The sequence below is a fragment of the Vulpes vulpes genome, chromosome 7 (assembly GCF_048418805.1).
Source record: "Vulpes vulpes isolate BD-2025 chromosome 7, VulVul3, whole genome shotgun sequence".
Taxonomy (NCBI): Eukaryota; Metazoa; Chordata; class Mammalia; order Carnivora; family Canidae; genus Vulpes; species Vulpes vulpes.
The window spans coordinates 94190675-94209042 of NC_132786.1; the positions used below are offsets into that span (position 1 = coordinate 94190675).

The following is an 18368-nucleotide window of genomic DNA, read 5'->3' on the forward strand; positions in this document are numbered from 1 at the left end:
AATACCAACTCATTTATTTTCTTTGATCAGTCTTGTTTGGACTGACTTGTTCTTCCCATTTCCTCAGAGTTTAAAAAAAATAATAAAGTCATTTGATGTAGAGAGACTCCTTGTCAGCCAGTCAGATGCATAGTTCCTTTCCTTTGGCTTCTAAGAAGAATCAAAGATTTAGTCTTCCCTAGCACAACTCAAGAACATCAGAGAGGAAGGGAGAGGAGCATAAAGCCCAGAGAAAAGCTTCTTCTTGGGGAACTGAGACACAGTAATTTTATGCAAGATGATGAAGAAGAATGTTCATGATAAATGTTCAAAATTAGGGCTATGTGAATGATAGGAAGTGGTGAGAGCTGTCATGTTAGCTTAGTGTGACTTTCTAAACTACTCTTTCCTATCTCACCTTTGCAATCTTTGCCTTATTCAAATACCTCCTGTGTCATTCAGATTTGGTTTTTACCACATTTTTGCTTAAATAGATTTATTTCAAAACTAAAATTGAGGATACAATTACAAATTAAAAAACAAACAACAACCCAGCATCTCCTACAACAACTATAATAGTACATATTAAAACTACTAAACTTTAAAAGATCCATTTGTGTACTGCTTAAAGCATTTCACATTTCCATCGGTAGAGTCTATGTCTCACTTCTGGGAAGTTCTCCCCAAATAAAATAATTAGCATTGTAAATGGGAATGAAATCATTGAGAATTTCATGGATAATATCATATGTAAATTAGTTTTTAAAATAAACTTTTGTGGTACCTGGCTAGTAGTAGCCATGTGTGTGGTGGACAGCCATCTAGCTAATGAGGTTTCAAGCAGGAGGTCCAGCTGCTTCCACATAGTGTCTCCAATAGCTCCTGGCAAATATCTGAACCTCTTTTGTTTGAATATCATTACTTTTGCTTAGTGGTTTCAAACTTTTTAGAGTAGTTAACTTTTTTTTCAAATAATGTAACATTTAAAAATCAGTAAATGAAAGAAAATGTAGATTTTATTTGTACAAATAAATTTTCAAGGTTCAGTCTGCTGATACTTTTAGTATACTCAATCCATGAGAATAACAGAGTTTTTCTGATCAACAGTTGCAGTGTCACCTTTTATCCTATTTTCATCAATTTCTGCATTTTGTTTTGGATGTGCGACTTAAGAATATACTGATCCAGACAAGTATGTGATTGTAAATGCTATGATATTGTTCCATCTCATGTGGCTATCTTAGACCATTCTGCTTTTGTTTCTGGAAAGTGGAATAGTTGGACTTGTATCTTCAAAGCTAAAACCATTAGAATAACTGTAAACTGTTCATATTACTTGAGAGGTTTTCACTGTTTGGTTAAAAGATACTTTTTAAAGGTCTTTTTAGAATACATGCATCCTTATGTTTATAGCAGCATTAGTTACAGCAGCCAAGATATAGAAGCAGCCCAAGTATCCATTGATTAATGAATGGATAAGGCAAATATACAATGGAATATTATTCAGCCATATAAAGGCTCTTTAGCTGCAGCTGGAAGTGTGTTTATACCACATATCTCTAATAAAAGTACACTTGATGTAATAGCTAATACAAGCCTATTTTTGTGAGGTAGTTAACTAATGCAATTTCTCTATGAGCAAAAATTTTTCTAAAAAGTCATTTCCATTTTCATTTAAAATACTAATTATTATAACTTTGTTTTCACTTCCACTGATTGTTATGTACTATTTATTACTTATTCCAAACAGACATATTTGAGCTCACGGGCCTTTTAATTGTGTGTGATTCACATGCACTGTGGTGGTAATGTACCCATTTGTACAATGATCCTCATGAAATACGCAAAGATACATATTTTTAAAATGATCATTGCAGAGCTACAGACTTTCTATTAATGATACTTTTTACTCACTTTGTTTATGTTTTCATTTACATGTAAATGTGTATGTCTAGCTATGTATATCTATCTTTTTATCTATCTACGGAGAATGAAGAAGATGAGGAGCAATATATTGGCAGACAGGAAACTCTATTTAGTAGTAGAATTTAATGATGTTAGAGTCATTAATATGACAAAATGTTTTTATAAAGCACACCTTAGTGTGTTTTTATTATAGTTTTTTCTATATTTCCCAAGTATAGCAATAATTAGTTTGAGCCAAGTTTTTACAGAACCCCTGAAGAACTGCAGTTATAACTCAATGAAACAAAATTCAAAAAATAATGGTTTTAAAAAAAATAATAATGGTTTGGCTGAAGGCCTTTATTTCTTTTAAAATGCAAATACCTCTACTTTCATCTGCAATCAGTCACTTATATATTAATGTGACTGACTTTATTAGACATCTTTCCAAGTCCTACATTTATTTTAGAAGAGGGGGAAGCAAAGATAAGCTCAGCAACCAAAAATCACGAGCAACCCTGAGTGTGAATAACTACTTGGCCTACTTTATGATTGTGCTTAAAGACCATGCTGCCTATAGAGATCACACTTATTTGTATTTCCAAAAGCAAAAATGAAACAAAACACAAAAGACAAATCTACAAAGAAAATATCTACTGAATTAGATGAATCTGAATATGTTGCAGAATTGCATCCAAAGGTTTCAGAATATTATGCTAGAATGATACTGCAATTAAATGAATTACTTATAATTTTGGTCAACTTGAATTAAACCAAGCACAACATTTCCAACCAGTGAAGTTGTTAACTGAAGATACTCTGATCTTATGCTGTGAGTGTCCTCAAAAATTTCAAGCAAATTAATCGTGCTGGAATCCCAGAACATGTAGAGCATCATATAGACGAGGATTTAATTCTCTAAAACCTGATCCTGAATCTTTGGTCTAAAATATGTTTTTAAATTGGAAAAAAAAATGTAAACCTTTTTCTTAATTTAAATTCTTCTACTAAATAAAATGATTTATCTTTGTTATAAGAATCTAGTCATGGATGCTTTCCCTATTCTTTGCCACCCACCTGAAGCTTTTTAAAGTTTATGAAAACAAGCATCCATTTCAATACAGTAAATATTTAGTTTAATTTTTTTTGCAGTGGCATACCAGAAAAGCTATTAATATTTCAAGAAAGTACTTCTTGAAAAGGAAATTATATCATAAAGTTTTTGTTTTTATTTACATATTTTTAAGAGTGAAAAATATTAACATGAATTTGGGCTAATAAACATGTTGAACTAGAATAGTATTTTTCATAATTCATTCTAAAGTCAATACTCATAATCATTTTATGTAAGTTTAAAAGTTTGAAAGGACATTTAGATTTGAAATATTGATAAAAGAAGAAATATTGATTGACTCTCACTTTTAATACTATTGTTTTTGTGTCAAGATACTGAAGACAAAATCAAAAGATAGAAATTTGTACCATTTAGGAAAGGGATTTATGCAGATATTTTAAGTAGTAAATTTTACTTATTAAGTATGACATTTATGAGTTAACAAGATAAATCTGCAATCAAATCTTCAAAGGATTTTGAGTTACTTCTGGCTATTCTGTTGCCAAATATATCGAAATGAAAAAGAAAAAAATCTACATAAAATTAATAAAAAAGAAATACTGGTTAATATATTATAGTCTATTTTTTATATCCAGCTGATAAGGTCATTTTTAGAGATGAAATTGTCCTTATCTTGGAATAAAACTACACTCAAACTACTACCATCGTTGTTTTCAAGAGAAGGAGCAAAAAGTTGAGCCAAATCAGTTATGAACATACATCTGTTATTGCTCATACAATGACCTTCAAAAACTCTGATTTCCATTGTTTTCCCCCATGTTTGTACTGAGAAAAAAATATATTCCTGTCACAAATCCTACTGGTTCCCACTTTATTCTTTACCAAATCTATGGAGATATAGCCCTAATAGTTCCACAACATTAAGTAAGAAGACAAAATGGGAAGAGAGGTCTTTTCATACAGTTAAAGGCAATGACAGTCTATGACAATACTTCTGGTTGATTTGTCTATGCTGTTTTTCAAATGTGTATTCCTGAAAAAAGCATAGAGAGGGCCATGGGTGAAGCAGCAAATAGCAAACCTGCAGTAGCTCCATAGGGGTTGTATAGAATAGACACTTGTCCTGGTTGAGCATAATCATGAGTCTTATAAACTTCAATGGCTCAAAAGGTGAATGCAGTTAGCAGATGAACATTGAGAATAATTCAGATTTATATATGGAATATCAACATGCAAAGGACATGCCAAGTATTGGTATCTAGTAACCACATAAAAATTGGAAATTGTTTTATATAGAGAGAAATTATATGGATTATTTTACTAGGTTTTACTAATCTTCATAGAAAACTATTAATGTTATATCTAAATATAACATTGATGTCAATAACCCCTGTGAAATAATAACTATGTCTCATTCTCTTCATTTCAAATTCATATGGCACGAACCTACTCATTTCTTCTATGTACTTCTCCTTCAGAAAAAAAAATTTCTCCATGTTTCCATATAGTTATACTCATTCTGAGTATGAAGCATTTTAATTAAGTTAATATAAATTTGCTTGTACTAAATTACATGACTCTTCAGAATTTACCTCTTTAGGATTACCTATATATTTAAGGGGCTTCAAAAGCTTCTGTCTTTGACAGCCTGTAATAAGCACTTATTTCAAGACAATAATAACTAATACTTTCTCTATCAATCCTATCAGTCTTTGTTAGCCTCATGATCACCATATTCCATATAACAGAAGTAACTGCCAGCTATGGGAACTTGAATCAGATACCTGAAGACACCAAAAGATAAAGCTGTTCCCACCACCATGGAGCCTACCAACCATCTTCACATTTTATTTTGCTATTTATTTTTAAAATATATGTATTTATTTTTCTTGGGCCCATAAGGAGGCTAACCTCTCCATATTTTGTCTTTGTTACACTGAGTGGGCCAATATGCTTTCTTGGCTGTCTGAATGCCATCGATAGTATTAACTAGGTAGACTCTGAAAAATAAAAGAAATATACATAAATTATTGGAAAATTACCAATTATTAGAATATTACCAACTTGATGTCTTTGTCTATAAAATCTATCAACAAGAATTAGTTGTCATGCCTGAGTGTGACCTAAATTACAATGAAATTGAAAATTTGGATCCATAGCTATTCTATCCCATTTTATTAGTCTTTTATGATCTGTTTCCCAGGTCTCTCAATTGTTGTTATAAAATTTCTGGAAAAATAGCCTCAGATAACCAAAATTTCTTGTGGGGGTATTGAAACCTGTCATTATACATGGTACCTAGAACAACAGCTTTATGTAAGATAACTTTGATGTCACAGCCTGAGTGAACAAAGCCAGGAATAAAAAATCTTGCAACACAACATTAGAAAAGCTTTAGCTTTAACGAGGCCCTTGTTAGAACAACGCAAACATCCTGACCAAGATGATCAGATTTCAGAACTTCTTGTGCAATATATCCCATACTATTATCCACTAAATACCCAGATGTATTCTCTTTTCTGTGTGAAGAAGAGTGAATAGAGTGAGATCCAAAGAAGGAGAATAAAGGGAAAAGAATCCATGAAAAATATAGCCAATTTATATATAATTTTAGAATATATTATGTCTCATTTAACCACATACACATATTTGATATTATGAAAAATATAACTGCATAAATATATAGACTTCAGTGCAATGGAAAACTCTTTAATTTTAAAGCAGCCTTAGAAAGTGTATTAGAAGCAAGCTAACACAATTAAATTTGAGAAAAACTTACCCTGACTTGCAAACTTCAACTCTTTCGCATCTGTGAGTGTGGTCCTTTTGTCAGACCCTTTTTTCTCTATTCGGCGATGGCTTCGTCTTTTCTTAGACTCTCCCCAAAGATTGGATCCACCATGCATACTTGGTATATTCAAAATAGCAATTCCTTCCAGGGAGATATTTATTAAATCTATTTGTACTCCATCACACTAATCAGTAAAAAGAAAGAAAGAAAAAAAGAAACAATAGGATATTTGATCATTCCTTCCTTGATTTCCTCTTTTGCATTTCCTTATCTTTCAATTAGAGTTTTTAAGTCCAAGATCCTGTCATATTTAAATAAGCCTTTCGAGAAAACTCAAATAACTACTCTAAATGTCAGTATAAAAGATAAAGTAGCCATGAACATTAATCAGTTATCGTTTAAACATGATAAAATTAAATCATGAGTCTATCTTTGTTTACAGAAAACCATTGGTAAGGATACACATTAGTGTCTGTATAACCAGCTACAAATTTCCTATGTGTTACAAAGTGGTGGAGTCTAGGAAGTCTAGTCAATGTTCAGGCAGAAACTTTAATAACTGCCTCCTGGTTAGAACACACTGCAACCCACTAATGGGGCAAAGTAAGGAAACAGAATTCATATTTCATGGTCTCACTTGTTTGGGTGGAGAAAGAAGTAGTTTAATAGACTTTGAAGAAAAAAAAAATAAAGTGAAAAACACTAGTTCAAAGAGACCTGAATTACATCAGGGTGGCTAAGGATGCTTTCTTGTACTAGATTAAGTTCTAAGCACAGTGTTAAAGGCAATGAGAGGCACCGTCGTCTAAAGGGATATGGAGAACTAGTGAGGCTGTGTGAGAGAAATGCCAAGAACAACAGTAAAAGCAATCTCTGATCCACCATTACTCCATAGCTACTGTAACAATAGATTGAGAAATAAAAAAATAATTATTCAGCCAGATTTTATTTGTTTGCATGGTGACAAAACACCTTTTTGATTATGAAAAAAAATGAAACTTGCAGACAATGGTTTGTGATATTCAGAGTGGCCACTTTTTAATTTTTTGAATTTTCTGTTTGATTCCACTGATGCACCTGGGTGAAGAGTGGCAAGGCCATACTGTATTTTTGGAATTATTATTTATTTATTCATTTGCTTTGAGGTTTCTAAAGTGGTACTTATTATAAATTTATCCCAGATATCATTCTCCCTTTGTCAGTTGTAAGTAAGCTGATATGAGAAGCAATGCAAATATATAACACTTTGTTTTACAGAGAACTTTGTTAGTTAGGGATATACATTTCATAGATGAAAGTATATTTGTTGTGGGACTGTTTTATTTGCCATATCTTATTTCAGAAAAAAGATCAAAACACTGATAATGACTTCATCTTTCTCTTTCTCATGGCAGTGATGATTTTTGAACCTAGAAGAGATAATGCTCCACCAAAATGAAATAACAAAAAACAAACAAAAAAACATCTCTTTTTCCATATTTGCCTCTTCATACTAAATCTAATACTGCATCTTGTTCACTAAAATATAAAAACTGTGAAATAAAGCAACACATCTTGAGTCTACTTGGCAGGGCTAGAAACAAATTCTAGAGAAGGTGCCAAGTTTTCATTCAATTTGTTTCAAAGGGGGTGAAACCAAGGTCTGGATGATGCCTTTTTTTTTTCCCTAGAAACAAGTGATTTTTTTCCTCCTTTTCATGTATTAAATTAAGATGATTTCTTTTTACTAAAGAATTCTGCTCATGTGTATACTCACTTACCGCTATATATTCTAGATAAACAGATATTAATTTCATAATTAAAAGTAATCTTGTGTAAATACCCTGCAGGCCTCAATGAATCAAACACATACTGTGTGTCAGGCCTCCCACTGTCTTCAAGTGGAATGTACTGGCTGGATAATTAGATAGTACATATTTTTTAACCTTATTTGCATGCATATTATATCTTTTGCACACTGACAAGCAGCAGTAACAACAAAAGTCAGATTACCACAGGGAATTCCCACAAAGAAGTCTTCATTCCTTATAATTTGCAGCCTAAATTAAAATAATTTGATCTTTGACAAGGATGAAATGTCAAGCAGAAGGGGGTCCTCTACAAGCCACGGCCTGTGGCTTCTGAAATCTGCCTAATTTATGTCAGTCACTTCTTAATACATATTTAAGTATTACACGAAAAAGATGATAAATATGCAATCTGACACCTTTGGTATTTCCCTGCTGTTAATTTATAAAGGTCTGGCTTTCCCCAAACTGACTAAAATCATTTAAATAACAGAAGAATTGTGAAATAAGCTAGAGTTAGGGCCTGGCTTCCATTTTCACTCAATATTGAACACAGCAGGTAGTACACTAAGACAATTATTTGACTAGGCCTTAGAACCCCACTGTGACAAGTTACTTTCAGAATTAGTGAAGGAGTATTCCTTTGTTCATCTGCAGCAAAGGAGAGCAGTTGCAAATAGGCTTTTTGTTTTAATTGAACTAGGGGAGTTACATGCGACAACTGAAAAACATCAGTGTATACTATTATTCATGTTTTCACTCTTCAGAGTCTTATCACGTGTAGTTTCAAGGAAACGGAGTGAGTAGCTTTAGGAAAAATGAAAAAAAAAAAAAAGTCCTTAAGTTCCCAAAGAAGGACTGATGAACAGTGAGTTTCCGAGGAGAGCAGGACAATGTACTTACATAAATTGCTATTTATTAATGATTTGTTTCCACTAGTTCTTGACCCCAGGTTACCTTCCTCTGTTTGCTTTAACATTATGTTCATTAGTCTGGAAAATTTCGGAGCTAGCTGTGATGGAGAGCAGGAATTGTAGCACACCAATTGAGTGCATGGAAATAAAAGCTGAGGTGAAGGCTATGAACTATAAACAAGTTATAATACTATGTCAGATAATATTTTCATCCGTTTTGAAGATTTATGATTTTTAAAAAGGTAGCTACAGAGGAAAAGAATATAAAAGCTTAAAAGCTAACAGCCTCAGTTAGTCAATAAATCCTGAATATTTTTATTATGTAGAAAAAAGGTCGTTAACATATAGTACTATGGGAGCTATTTGAAGAGGGCAATGTTGTGAGGCCATTGTCCATTCTTTTCAGTATTAAAATGGAAGATCTTATTCCAGACACAAATTCACTTAAAATAAATGAAAATGGTTTAAATTCTTCTGCCAGTGTATTTTAATCTGCATTTACCAACATTGCATCATACTTTTTAGAGGCTTTAAAGACAAATTTTGAAAAATAAGTGCATTGTTTCAGGTTCAGTTAACATGTTATTTGATAGAAAAATTCAAATTGTGAAGAACTTTGGACAGCTGTTAAGCATGGATAAATTTGATGAGATTCAATTAATGATACACTGTAAATATTTTTTTCCATAGCAAGTCTAATTCTATGCTCAGGTCAAATAAAAGTTATACACAATTTTATTTAATCAAACATAAAAACATTGCTTTGTTCGTTACATAAAGTAGCATGGAGTAAAATGACTTGTTTAAGCCCACTCTTAGAAGAGTTTCTGCAAATTCATTTGTAATTCCTAAGGCAAAATTATGTATGTGTTTGCAGAAAACAACAGTAGCAAATCTACAGATTAAAATAAACATGTACACATAAGTGGCCTCAAAGTGTCTCTTCTGATATTTGAAGGCTGTGTGGTGCTCTGTATCTTCCCATGAGTAAGCTTGATGTTTTCTGAAATGCATTTTATAAGTTTTATCTACAAAACACAGTCTGATACAGGGGCTCAGGATATGCCTTTTAGGTCAATTTACTCTGAGCTGGCAGTCCAGGGGTGGTGATGGAAGGATTAATTGTAGGTAAACAAGATATCTTTCAGAGCAGAAGGGAAGCTGGTAGGTGCTTATAAGCAAGAGAAAGATGGAAGCAAACCCAGAAAACAAAAAATTTGAGGACTGAACACAGTTGCTGAACACATTGATAATAATAAAATACTGCTGGCTCAAGATATCCAGTATTAGCCTTAAGTATTAGCAGAAACCAGTTTAGTTTAACATGTTTTTCTTTTGTAGTATACGCTGTGAAAACTAAAAACTATTGCTAGGATATTAGAATTCTTACCAGAAATTATCTTATTAAAAATAACTTCTGGGAGGCTCAGTGGTTGAGCATCTGCCTACAGCTCAGGGTGTGATCCTGGGTCCTGGGATTGAGTCCCCCATCGGGCTTCCCGCAGGGGGCCTCCTTTCCCTCTGCCTGTGTCTCTGCCTCTCTCTCTGTGTCTCTCATGAATAAACAAATAAAATCTAAAAACAAACAAAACAAAACAAACAAAAAAACTGGTAAACACAGAACGGAATATTCACTTTTTGGTCATTCAGCCCCTTTTAACTTATTTCATTTCTCCCTCATTCTCCTAAGAAAAATTATGATGATTTTATCATAATAAAATAAACTATGCTCTACCCTCACTACATTTCTTATTTTTTTCTGAAATAAGAAGTTATCTTTTGTTTTGGATTTAATGGGTTGACCCTTGTTTTTATTGACCAACTTTGTGAGGTCCACATTTTTAGTGTTTGCTTTCATTATTGCTTCTATAATTTCACTGACAAAAAAAAAATCATCTGGGAAGCTTCAGAAGATAGATCTTTTAAGTGTTCTTATCAAACACACACACCAAGAGGGCTGATGGTTATACTGATGGCACTTATTGTGGTGATGGTCTCATGGGTACGTACATATCCTCAAACTCATCAAGCTGTACCAATTAAATATGTACAGCCCTTTGTATGTCAACCATGCCTCAACAAAGTGATTTAAAAAAATATCCATTCTCAGTTTCATTCCCCTCTGTCCCCCCACTCCCCACTCTAGACTGTGGTTTGGTACTGCTATGACCAGACGGAGGTGCTCTAAACATGTGTTGAAAGAGTATCCAGGGTAATTGTGATAGAAATAGAGCAGGGACTGAGCTGTGGAAATCTGCTCCAGGTTTTCTAGATTACTGGGCAGTAACAGTCTTAATTGTAGAATTCTCCTAATTTATTTTGTAACCTGATGCTTTTTGCCCTTTGTTAATTCTTGAGATCATTTTGGTTTTATAGAAGTAATTAGTCATTAAAACAAATCTTAGTATCTTGGAAAGGAAATTCTAAATCTTAAAATATTCCATCCTTCCCAGACTAATTGACAACCAAAAGACTGGGATACTTTGGAAAGTGGGCTATATATTCTCTCATGAATTTTGCTTTGTCCATGGAACAAATTATAAGTTCACAAACTTTATAATTTCAATTCCAGATGTTGACCTTAGTTTCTTAGGTGTACATCTATGCCCCAAATAGCGTAATACAAACTGCTTTTAACATATTATCTGGTAATTTTAAAGCTTTTCATTTTATTATTTCTTTATCTTCTTTAACAAAGTTAGAGAATAATTGAAATTTTTAATTCTGGAAATTTCAACTTTGCTAATCTCTCTTTCATACATATTATGCATATGTTATATATCATATATATCTTCCCATATTATATATCCGTGTATATATTATAGATATGTACATATAATTTCCAATTTATTTGTTTCCTTAGATTTTAACATTTTGGCAGTAATGCAATTCTTGTTACTCTTAAATTATCAAATAAAATGCTCATCTGCTTATCTCTATAGTGGAGATATATTAGGATCTCTGATAGGATTTTGACAAAGACTTAAATCAGATAATGTACATACATTGCTTATACCAAGAACAAGGTATAGTTAATAATAGATAAAACATTAGGTATTATTATTATCAACTACTTTCCTATGATATTCAATTTTTTCCAAAAATGCACCCTTCTTGAAATAGTTTTCTATATGAAAGAAAAAAGTGAAACAAAGGATGACATGGCAAATAGTTTGTTTTGAAGAAGCTGCTGATAAAACATACATCTACTTGAAGTACTCTCATACTTTTATTCTCTGTTATATATTTTCAAATAATAGTTGGTATAATTTTAGGCCAAGTAGGGAACAACAGCAAACAGAATCAAATTTCCAAATTGATGTTTTTGCTATATTTAATTATAAAGTAACCTTGAGGGCAGAAAGGCATATTTTGCTAATATGATAGACTGGATTCATTAAAAAATGAGTAGAGGAGCAGGTTTTTGCATTACTATCTATTCTATACACACAAACACACATACACTGCCACCCACAAGTTTTAGAATTGATATAAATATGTAAAAATTACAACAGTATCTATAAGATATGCAACAATAAAGTGAAGAGGGCACAGTGCTAGTTCTGATTTATAAATGCTATTGCGTTGAATGCCAGAATAAGCCAGCAAATGCAGAGCTGGGAAGCCAGAGTTGGAGGGCTTATAGAAGCATGATCCTCGGAAGAATAACTTATTCTAGTTGCCCAGATTACTTGGAGGAGCATTCTAAATAGTTTTTCTATAAAATGTAAAAAGCTCTGGGGAACAAAACCACTCAATTTTATCATTATAACTTTTTTTTTTCTGAGAGAAAGAGAGTGTGTGTGTGCATGCAAGAAGAGGGGGGAGGGGTACAAGAAGAGATGAGAGAGAATCTTAAGAGAAGAGAGAGAATCCATGGCCAGCATGAAGCCTGACCAGAGACTAGATCTCACACTCCTGAGATCATGACCTGAACCAAGGTCAAGAGTTGGATGCTCAAAAAAAAAAAAAAAAAAAAAAAAAAAGAGTAAGACACTTAATGGAGTAAGCCACCCAGGTGTCCCAAAACTTTATTTCACAAAAATGTCCTTTTATTTCCATTCAAATGTCCTTGGCTATATTTCCTTAATCTGTTTAAAATTTTTTTTGACATACATAATATTATACTCTAGATCTAGACTTTATTATTATTTTTTAAAGATCTTATTTATTTATTCATGAGAGACACAGATTGAGAGAGAGAGAGAGAGAGAGAGACAGGCAGAGACACAGGTAGAGGGAGAAGAAGACAGGCCCCACGCAGGGAGCCCAACGTGGGACTTGATCCTGGGACTCCAGGATCACACCCTGGGCCAAAGGCAGGTGCTCAACCACTGAGACACCCAGGGATCCCTCTAGACTTTATTATTTTAGAGCAGGTTCAGATTCACTGCAGAATTGAAGGGAAGGTACAGAATTTCCCATCTAATCCCTGCCTCTACACATGCACAACCTCTCCATTTATCACCATCCCAACTGAGTGGCCCATTTGTTACAACTGATAAACCTATAATGACACATAACAACCAACTAAAGTCCATGGTTTATTTATGGTTCACTCTTGCTGTTCATTCTTTGGGTTTGAACAAATGTAAAATGACATTTATCCACTATCACTGTATTTTACAGAGTATTAGAATTGCCCTAAAATCTTCTTCACTCTGCTTATTCATCTAACCCTCCCTCCACAACCCCTGGCAATCACTGATTTTTGTACTGTTTTATAGTGTCGCCTTTTCTGAATGTCATATGTTGGTATTATACAGTATGCAATTTTTTCAGATTGGTTTCTTTCACTTAGGAAAATGCATTTCAGATTCCTGCATGTCTTTTCAAGGCTTGATAGCTAATTTCTTTTTAGCACTGAATAATATTCCATTGTCTGGATGTACCATAGTTTATGTATCTACTCACCCACTGAAGGACCTCCTGTTTGCTTCCAAATTTTGTCAATTATTAAACTGTTATAAACATCCATGTGCAGATTTTTGTGTTGATGTAAGTTTCTAGCTCCTTTGGGTAAATACCAAGGAACACGACTGCTGGATCATATGATGAGAGTATATTTAGTTTTGTCACAAACCACCAAACTGTCTTCCAAAGGGGTTGTACCAGTCTGTTTCCCATTAGAAATAAAAGAGAGTTACCAGCATTCAGTGTTTTCAGGAGCCTAATAGGTGTAGAGTTGTATCTCATTACTGTCTTAATTGCATTTTTCTGATGACATGATGTGGGACATCATTTCATATGTTTATCTGCCATCTGTATATCCTTTTTGGAGAGGTATGTTGAAATGTTTTGCCCATTTTTTTCAATGGGGTTGTTTATTTCCTTATTAAGTTTTAAGAGTCTGTATATTTTGGATTAACAGGCTCTTATCAGAAATATCTTTTGCAATTATTTCCTGTCTGTGGCTTGTTTTCTGATTCTCTTGACACTGTCTTTCACAGAGCAGGTTTTTTTTTTTTTTATTTCAGTGAAGTCCAGCTTATCAATTATTTCTTTCAATGATCATGCCTTTGGTGTTGTGTCTAAAAAGGCATCACCATACCCAAGGCTATCTAGGTTTCCTCCTATGTTACCTTCTAAAAGTTTTACAATTGCACATTTCACATTTAGATCTGTGATTGATTTTCAACTCATTTTTCTTAAGAGAGAATTATTTTTGTAGTTTTTTTTTTTTTTTGGTCCATGGATGTCCAGTTGTTTTATCACCATTAGTTAAAAAGACTTCCTTTGCTCTGTTGCATTGTCTTTCTTCCTTTGTCAAAGACAGCTGAGTAAATTTATGAAGTGGGTCTATTTGTAGGTTCTCTATTCCATTGCATTGATCTATTTATCTGTTCTCTCAATGATACTGCATTGTCTTGATTGTGATAGCTTTCATAGGATGTCTTGAAGTCTGGTAGTGTGAGCCCTCCAGCTTTATTCTCCTTCAGCATTGTATTGCAATTCTGAGTCTCCTGACTGTCCATATAAACTTTAGAATCAGTTTGTTGATATATACACAAAAAAAATTGCTGGTATTTTGACTGAAATTGTATTGAATCAACTGATCAAAGTGGGAAGAACTGACATCTTGACAATACTGAGTTTTCCTATCCATGGAATATCCATTTCTCCTAGCTAATTTTTTTTCAATCTATATTCATTGGTAGGGTAAGGAAAGGAGAGGTGCAAGAGGCTTCAGAGTATTTACCCTACATTCAACCAGAAGCCATATTTTGTTTTTTTTTTTCATTTTTGCCTTCTGCTACAGATTGTCTTTGAGCATAGGTTTCTGAAGGTAAGAAATGATCAAAATCCACTATGTTAAGAATTTTTTTTAAAGTTTGTTTTGTTGGGGATCCCTGGGTGGCGCAGAGGTTTGACGCCTGCCTTTGGCCCAGGGCGCGATCCTGGAGACCCGGGATCGAATCCCACGTCGGGCTCCCGGTGCATGGAGCCTGCTTCTCCCTCTGCCTGTGTCTCTGCCCCTCTCTCCCTCTCTGTGACTATCATAAATAAATAAAAATTAAAAAAAAATTAAAAAAAAAGTTTGTTTTGTTTTTAATTTTTATTTATTTATGATAGTCACACACAGAGAGAGAGAGAGAGGCAGAGACACAGGCAGAGGGAGAAGCAGGCTCCATGCACCGGGAGCCAGACGTCGGATTGGATCCCGGGTCTCCAGGATCGCGCCCTGGGCCAAAGGCAGGCGCTAAACCGCTGCGCCACCCAGGGATCCCGTAAAGTAATGATTTTTGAATGTAAGGAGATATTTTTATTTTTTATAAATATATATGCACATATGTAACTATCTAAATATATCACTCTCTACAGATGTATATAAATATATACATATATAAATCTTGACAAATAGTAATCACAGAAAGTCCGTGTTCATCCCAAGTCCTTCACTTTTGTGATGATATTCCTTTTCAGCGTTATGATCTGATTCAGTCATGAAGGTTATTTTCCATTCCATGATCATCCATTCTACTTCTAAGACTTCAATTTATCCACTACAAAAGTCCAAAAAATGTTACATTTTGAAGTACTATCACTTTTGCCTTCATTATCATTAACAGGAAATTAGAAAGTCAGAATGAAAAACTTAGCCAGGCCATTATGATCCAATAGGTTCATACTACTTTTGTTTACCAAACTTATTAGCTGAATATATGCCACTAATGATTTAGGTCTCAGCAGACAAGTTATACATTTATTTTTAAAATAAAAAATATTGAAGCCAATATTTCACAATTCATATCAGCTAGTCATTAGGTGTTCTGGTTTCATAATTCTGTTCCTGGGGTTTATCTTCGCCACTCATCAAGACATAACTTTTCCTTTTCCTTTATCCCCTAAAATCTCTCAATAAAACTAAGTCATTTTCTATTATAACTCATCTCCAAAAATTTTAGTCCTACTGTATCTGTATTTTTTGGTAGACCTATTTGCTCCAAATCTTTTCAAAGTGTGTCTTTTCTTGCTATCTTTGCTCTCTTTTTGTAGCTTTTCCACTTCCTACAAATGTAATGGGAAAATGGCAACCTCAGGAACTGAGAAAAATCTAGTTAATGAATGGGAATGGAATGGAAAAGTATATTTTTTTAACCTTTATTCATGAAAGGAAGTACAATTTCAGTGAACTGTGTTTTAAAGGTTATAAGATATTGAGACCCCAAAATAAAGACTTTTTAATGTATCTTGCAAATTTTTTCTCTTCAAATACTTTCCTTTATTTTACATTTTTCTCTTCACAGTATGTCTAGTAACTTCCCCATTGATTTCTAAAGTTGTGTTCCACCTCCATCCTTTTATACTGTATTAAAACAACTCCTACTCAAAACTTAACTTTATACTAATAATTCAGAGAATGCTAGAATCCCAATGAGCAACAGAAATGAAATTTTAGAATTGTGAGGTAAAGCTATGTGGATTGCTCAAAGTATAACTCTTTCTATGGGCTGTCAAAAACATATTGATAATCAAAGTCAAACCATTTCATTGTATTGTAAAATATAACTCATTTTTCTTACTTCTATTTCTACAGATTCATGTAGCTTCTTGCAGGTGGCTGAGAAAGTTTCAGATGTGCCAAACTCAAAATACCAAAATTTGTTCTTCATTCTGAAAAAGGAAAGGAAGAAGCAGCTTAGGCAATTATCAATAGCAGAAAGGATTTTTTAAAATGAAGTTGCCCTGTCTTATATTATATGTCATAAAAAAGGTTTGAGGATATATAACATTCATAATGTAATAGATGGTCACATAATTTTCGAAGCTTAAATGTTGGTGTCAAATTGTATGATTGCCCCTGAGGAAAGAACAGGAATGTGTTGATCTGACAAGTTCAAGTATATCTTTGACTTTTCTATATATTGGTCGCTCAGATTTTAAATATGATTTTAGTTCATATAATTCTTAGCTTGTTCTTATACAACTTGATTTAGACCAGCCATTCTGTAATCATAGAGAGAAAAAAACCCGATTGGGGCTTTTTATGAGAAAAATGAGACTAAGCTAACTATGCTAAATTTTTCCAGATGGTTATGTATTCATTAGAAATTGGTAAGATTGAATAGCATATTAAAAAGAAAAAAATAGTGATTATCCCTAAAGCTAAAATTTAGTAACTTTGGGATAACTATTCATTATTTTTTTAAGATAAGGTCCTCCTTTCTGTGAATAATAGTGAGAAATTATGATACAAGATGGAAAAGCTAAAGAAGCACTAATAGTATTTATCAATATAACAAGAGTTACAAAGAAAATACAGTTTAAAATATTTCAGTATCAAAACTTATTGTCTCCCTTGACCCAGTAACCATATCTTTCTTTGTACCAGGTGAATAAATTTATGATAACATAATGTAATTTTTCAAAGACTGACTAGATTTTTATATTACCCAATACTGGATTTAAAAATTAATTTTCATGAAAAAATGCAGTTTTTAATTATACATATTTTAACAAGGTTTTATGCCCTCAATTAGAAGAAAATACAGATATAAAGAGATACATACTTTCACACATAAAGGCAAAACAAAAATTTTTGTCATACTCAAATATACTTCTCTCATCAAATTACTCTTTTTGACTTACAAATGATGACATGTGCTTTTCACAATAGAATGTAAAACAGTTCAACAACTTAAAATACATGTGGTAAGGACCTTACTACTTAATTCAGCCCTAAGATTAGTTATGGAAAACAACATGGAACCCAATACAGTGTTTATTATTACACTGTGTTGAATAGAGTTCTCTGATATGAAATTACAAATTATAAAAATAATCTCATCTACTTAGATATATTCAGTAATATAGTTTCATACAAGATCTTATTTCTTTACAAAATTTTCACTAGCTTTTCTTTTCTTTTTTCTTTAAGATATTATTTATTTATTCATGAGAGACACAGAGAGAGAGAGAGAGAGAGGCAGAGATATAGGCAGAGGGAGAAGCAGGCTCCATGCAGGGATTCTGAAGTGGGACTCGATCCCAGGACTCCAGTATTAGGCCCTGAGCCGAAGGCAGATGCTTAACCACTGAGCCACCCAGGCGTCCCTTCATTAGCTTTTCTTGTATCAATTGCCATAATTGTGCCAGTAGTCTGAAAGTTTCTTATTCCTAGTATTCTAGTACCATGAATCCTCATTCCTTCCTAGAGAATATTTTCCTTGAGTTATGAATGAGTAGTTAAAAATAGATGATAGCTAATTAGATAAAACAAGGGTAAACATTTAACATCAAGATCTGTGGGCCTGAGCCTACATACAAATTTATATTAAATTAATGCAAATATCTACTTCAGAGAATACATGTAATTTTGCAAATTTACTTGCTGTCTGAAGTTACAAAAATTAAAAGTATTTTCCTTTTGACTCTTTCACTCTGATGAAAACATGTCATTCAATAAATTAAGAGGG

General features: G+C 33.1%; 1 protein-coding gene across 15 annotated transcripts in view; it reads right to left on the minus strand.

Moving 5' to 3' along the window:
- Positions 1 to 18368, minus strand: part of DGKB (diacylglycerol kinase beta) — a 694527-nt gene that overhangs the window by 175124 nt on the left and 501035 nt on the right. For all 15 annotated transcript variants that reach the window (XM_072764436.1, XM_072764448.1, XM_072764442.1 and 12 more), the window contains 2 exons: positions 16476 to 16566; positions 5739 to 5934 (listed from right to left, as the gene is read on the minus strand). In XM_072764436.1, the coding sequence (XP_072620537.1) occupies positions 5739 to 5934; positions 16476 to 16566 (287 nt within the window). The remainder of the gene's footprint in view (positions 1 to 5738; positions 5935 to 16475; positions 16567 to 18368) is intronic.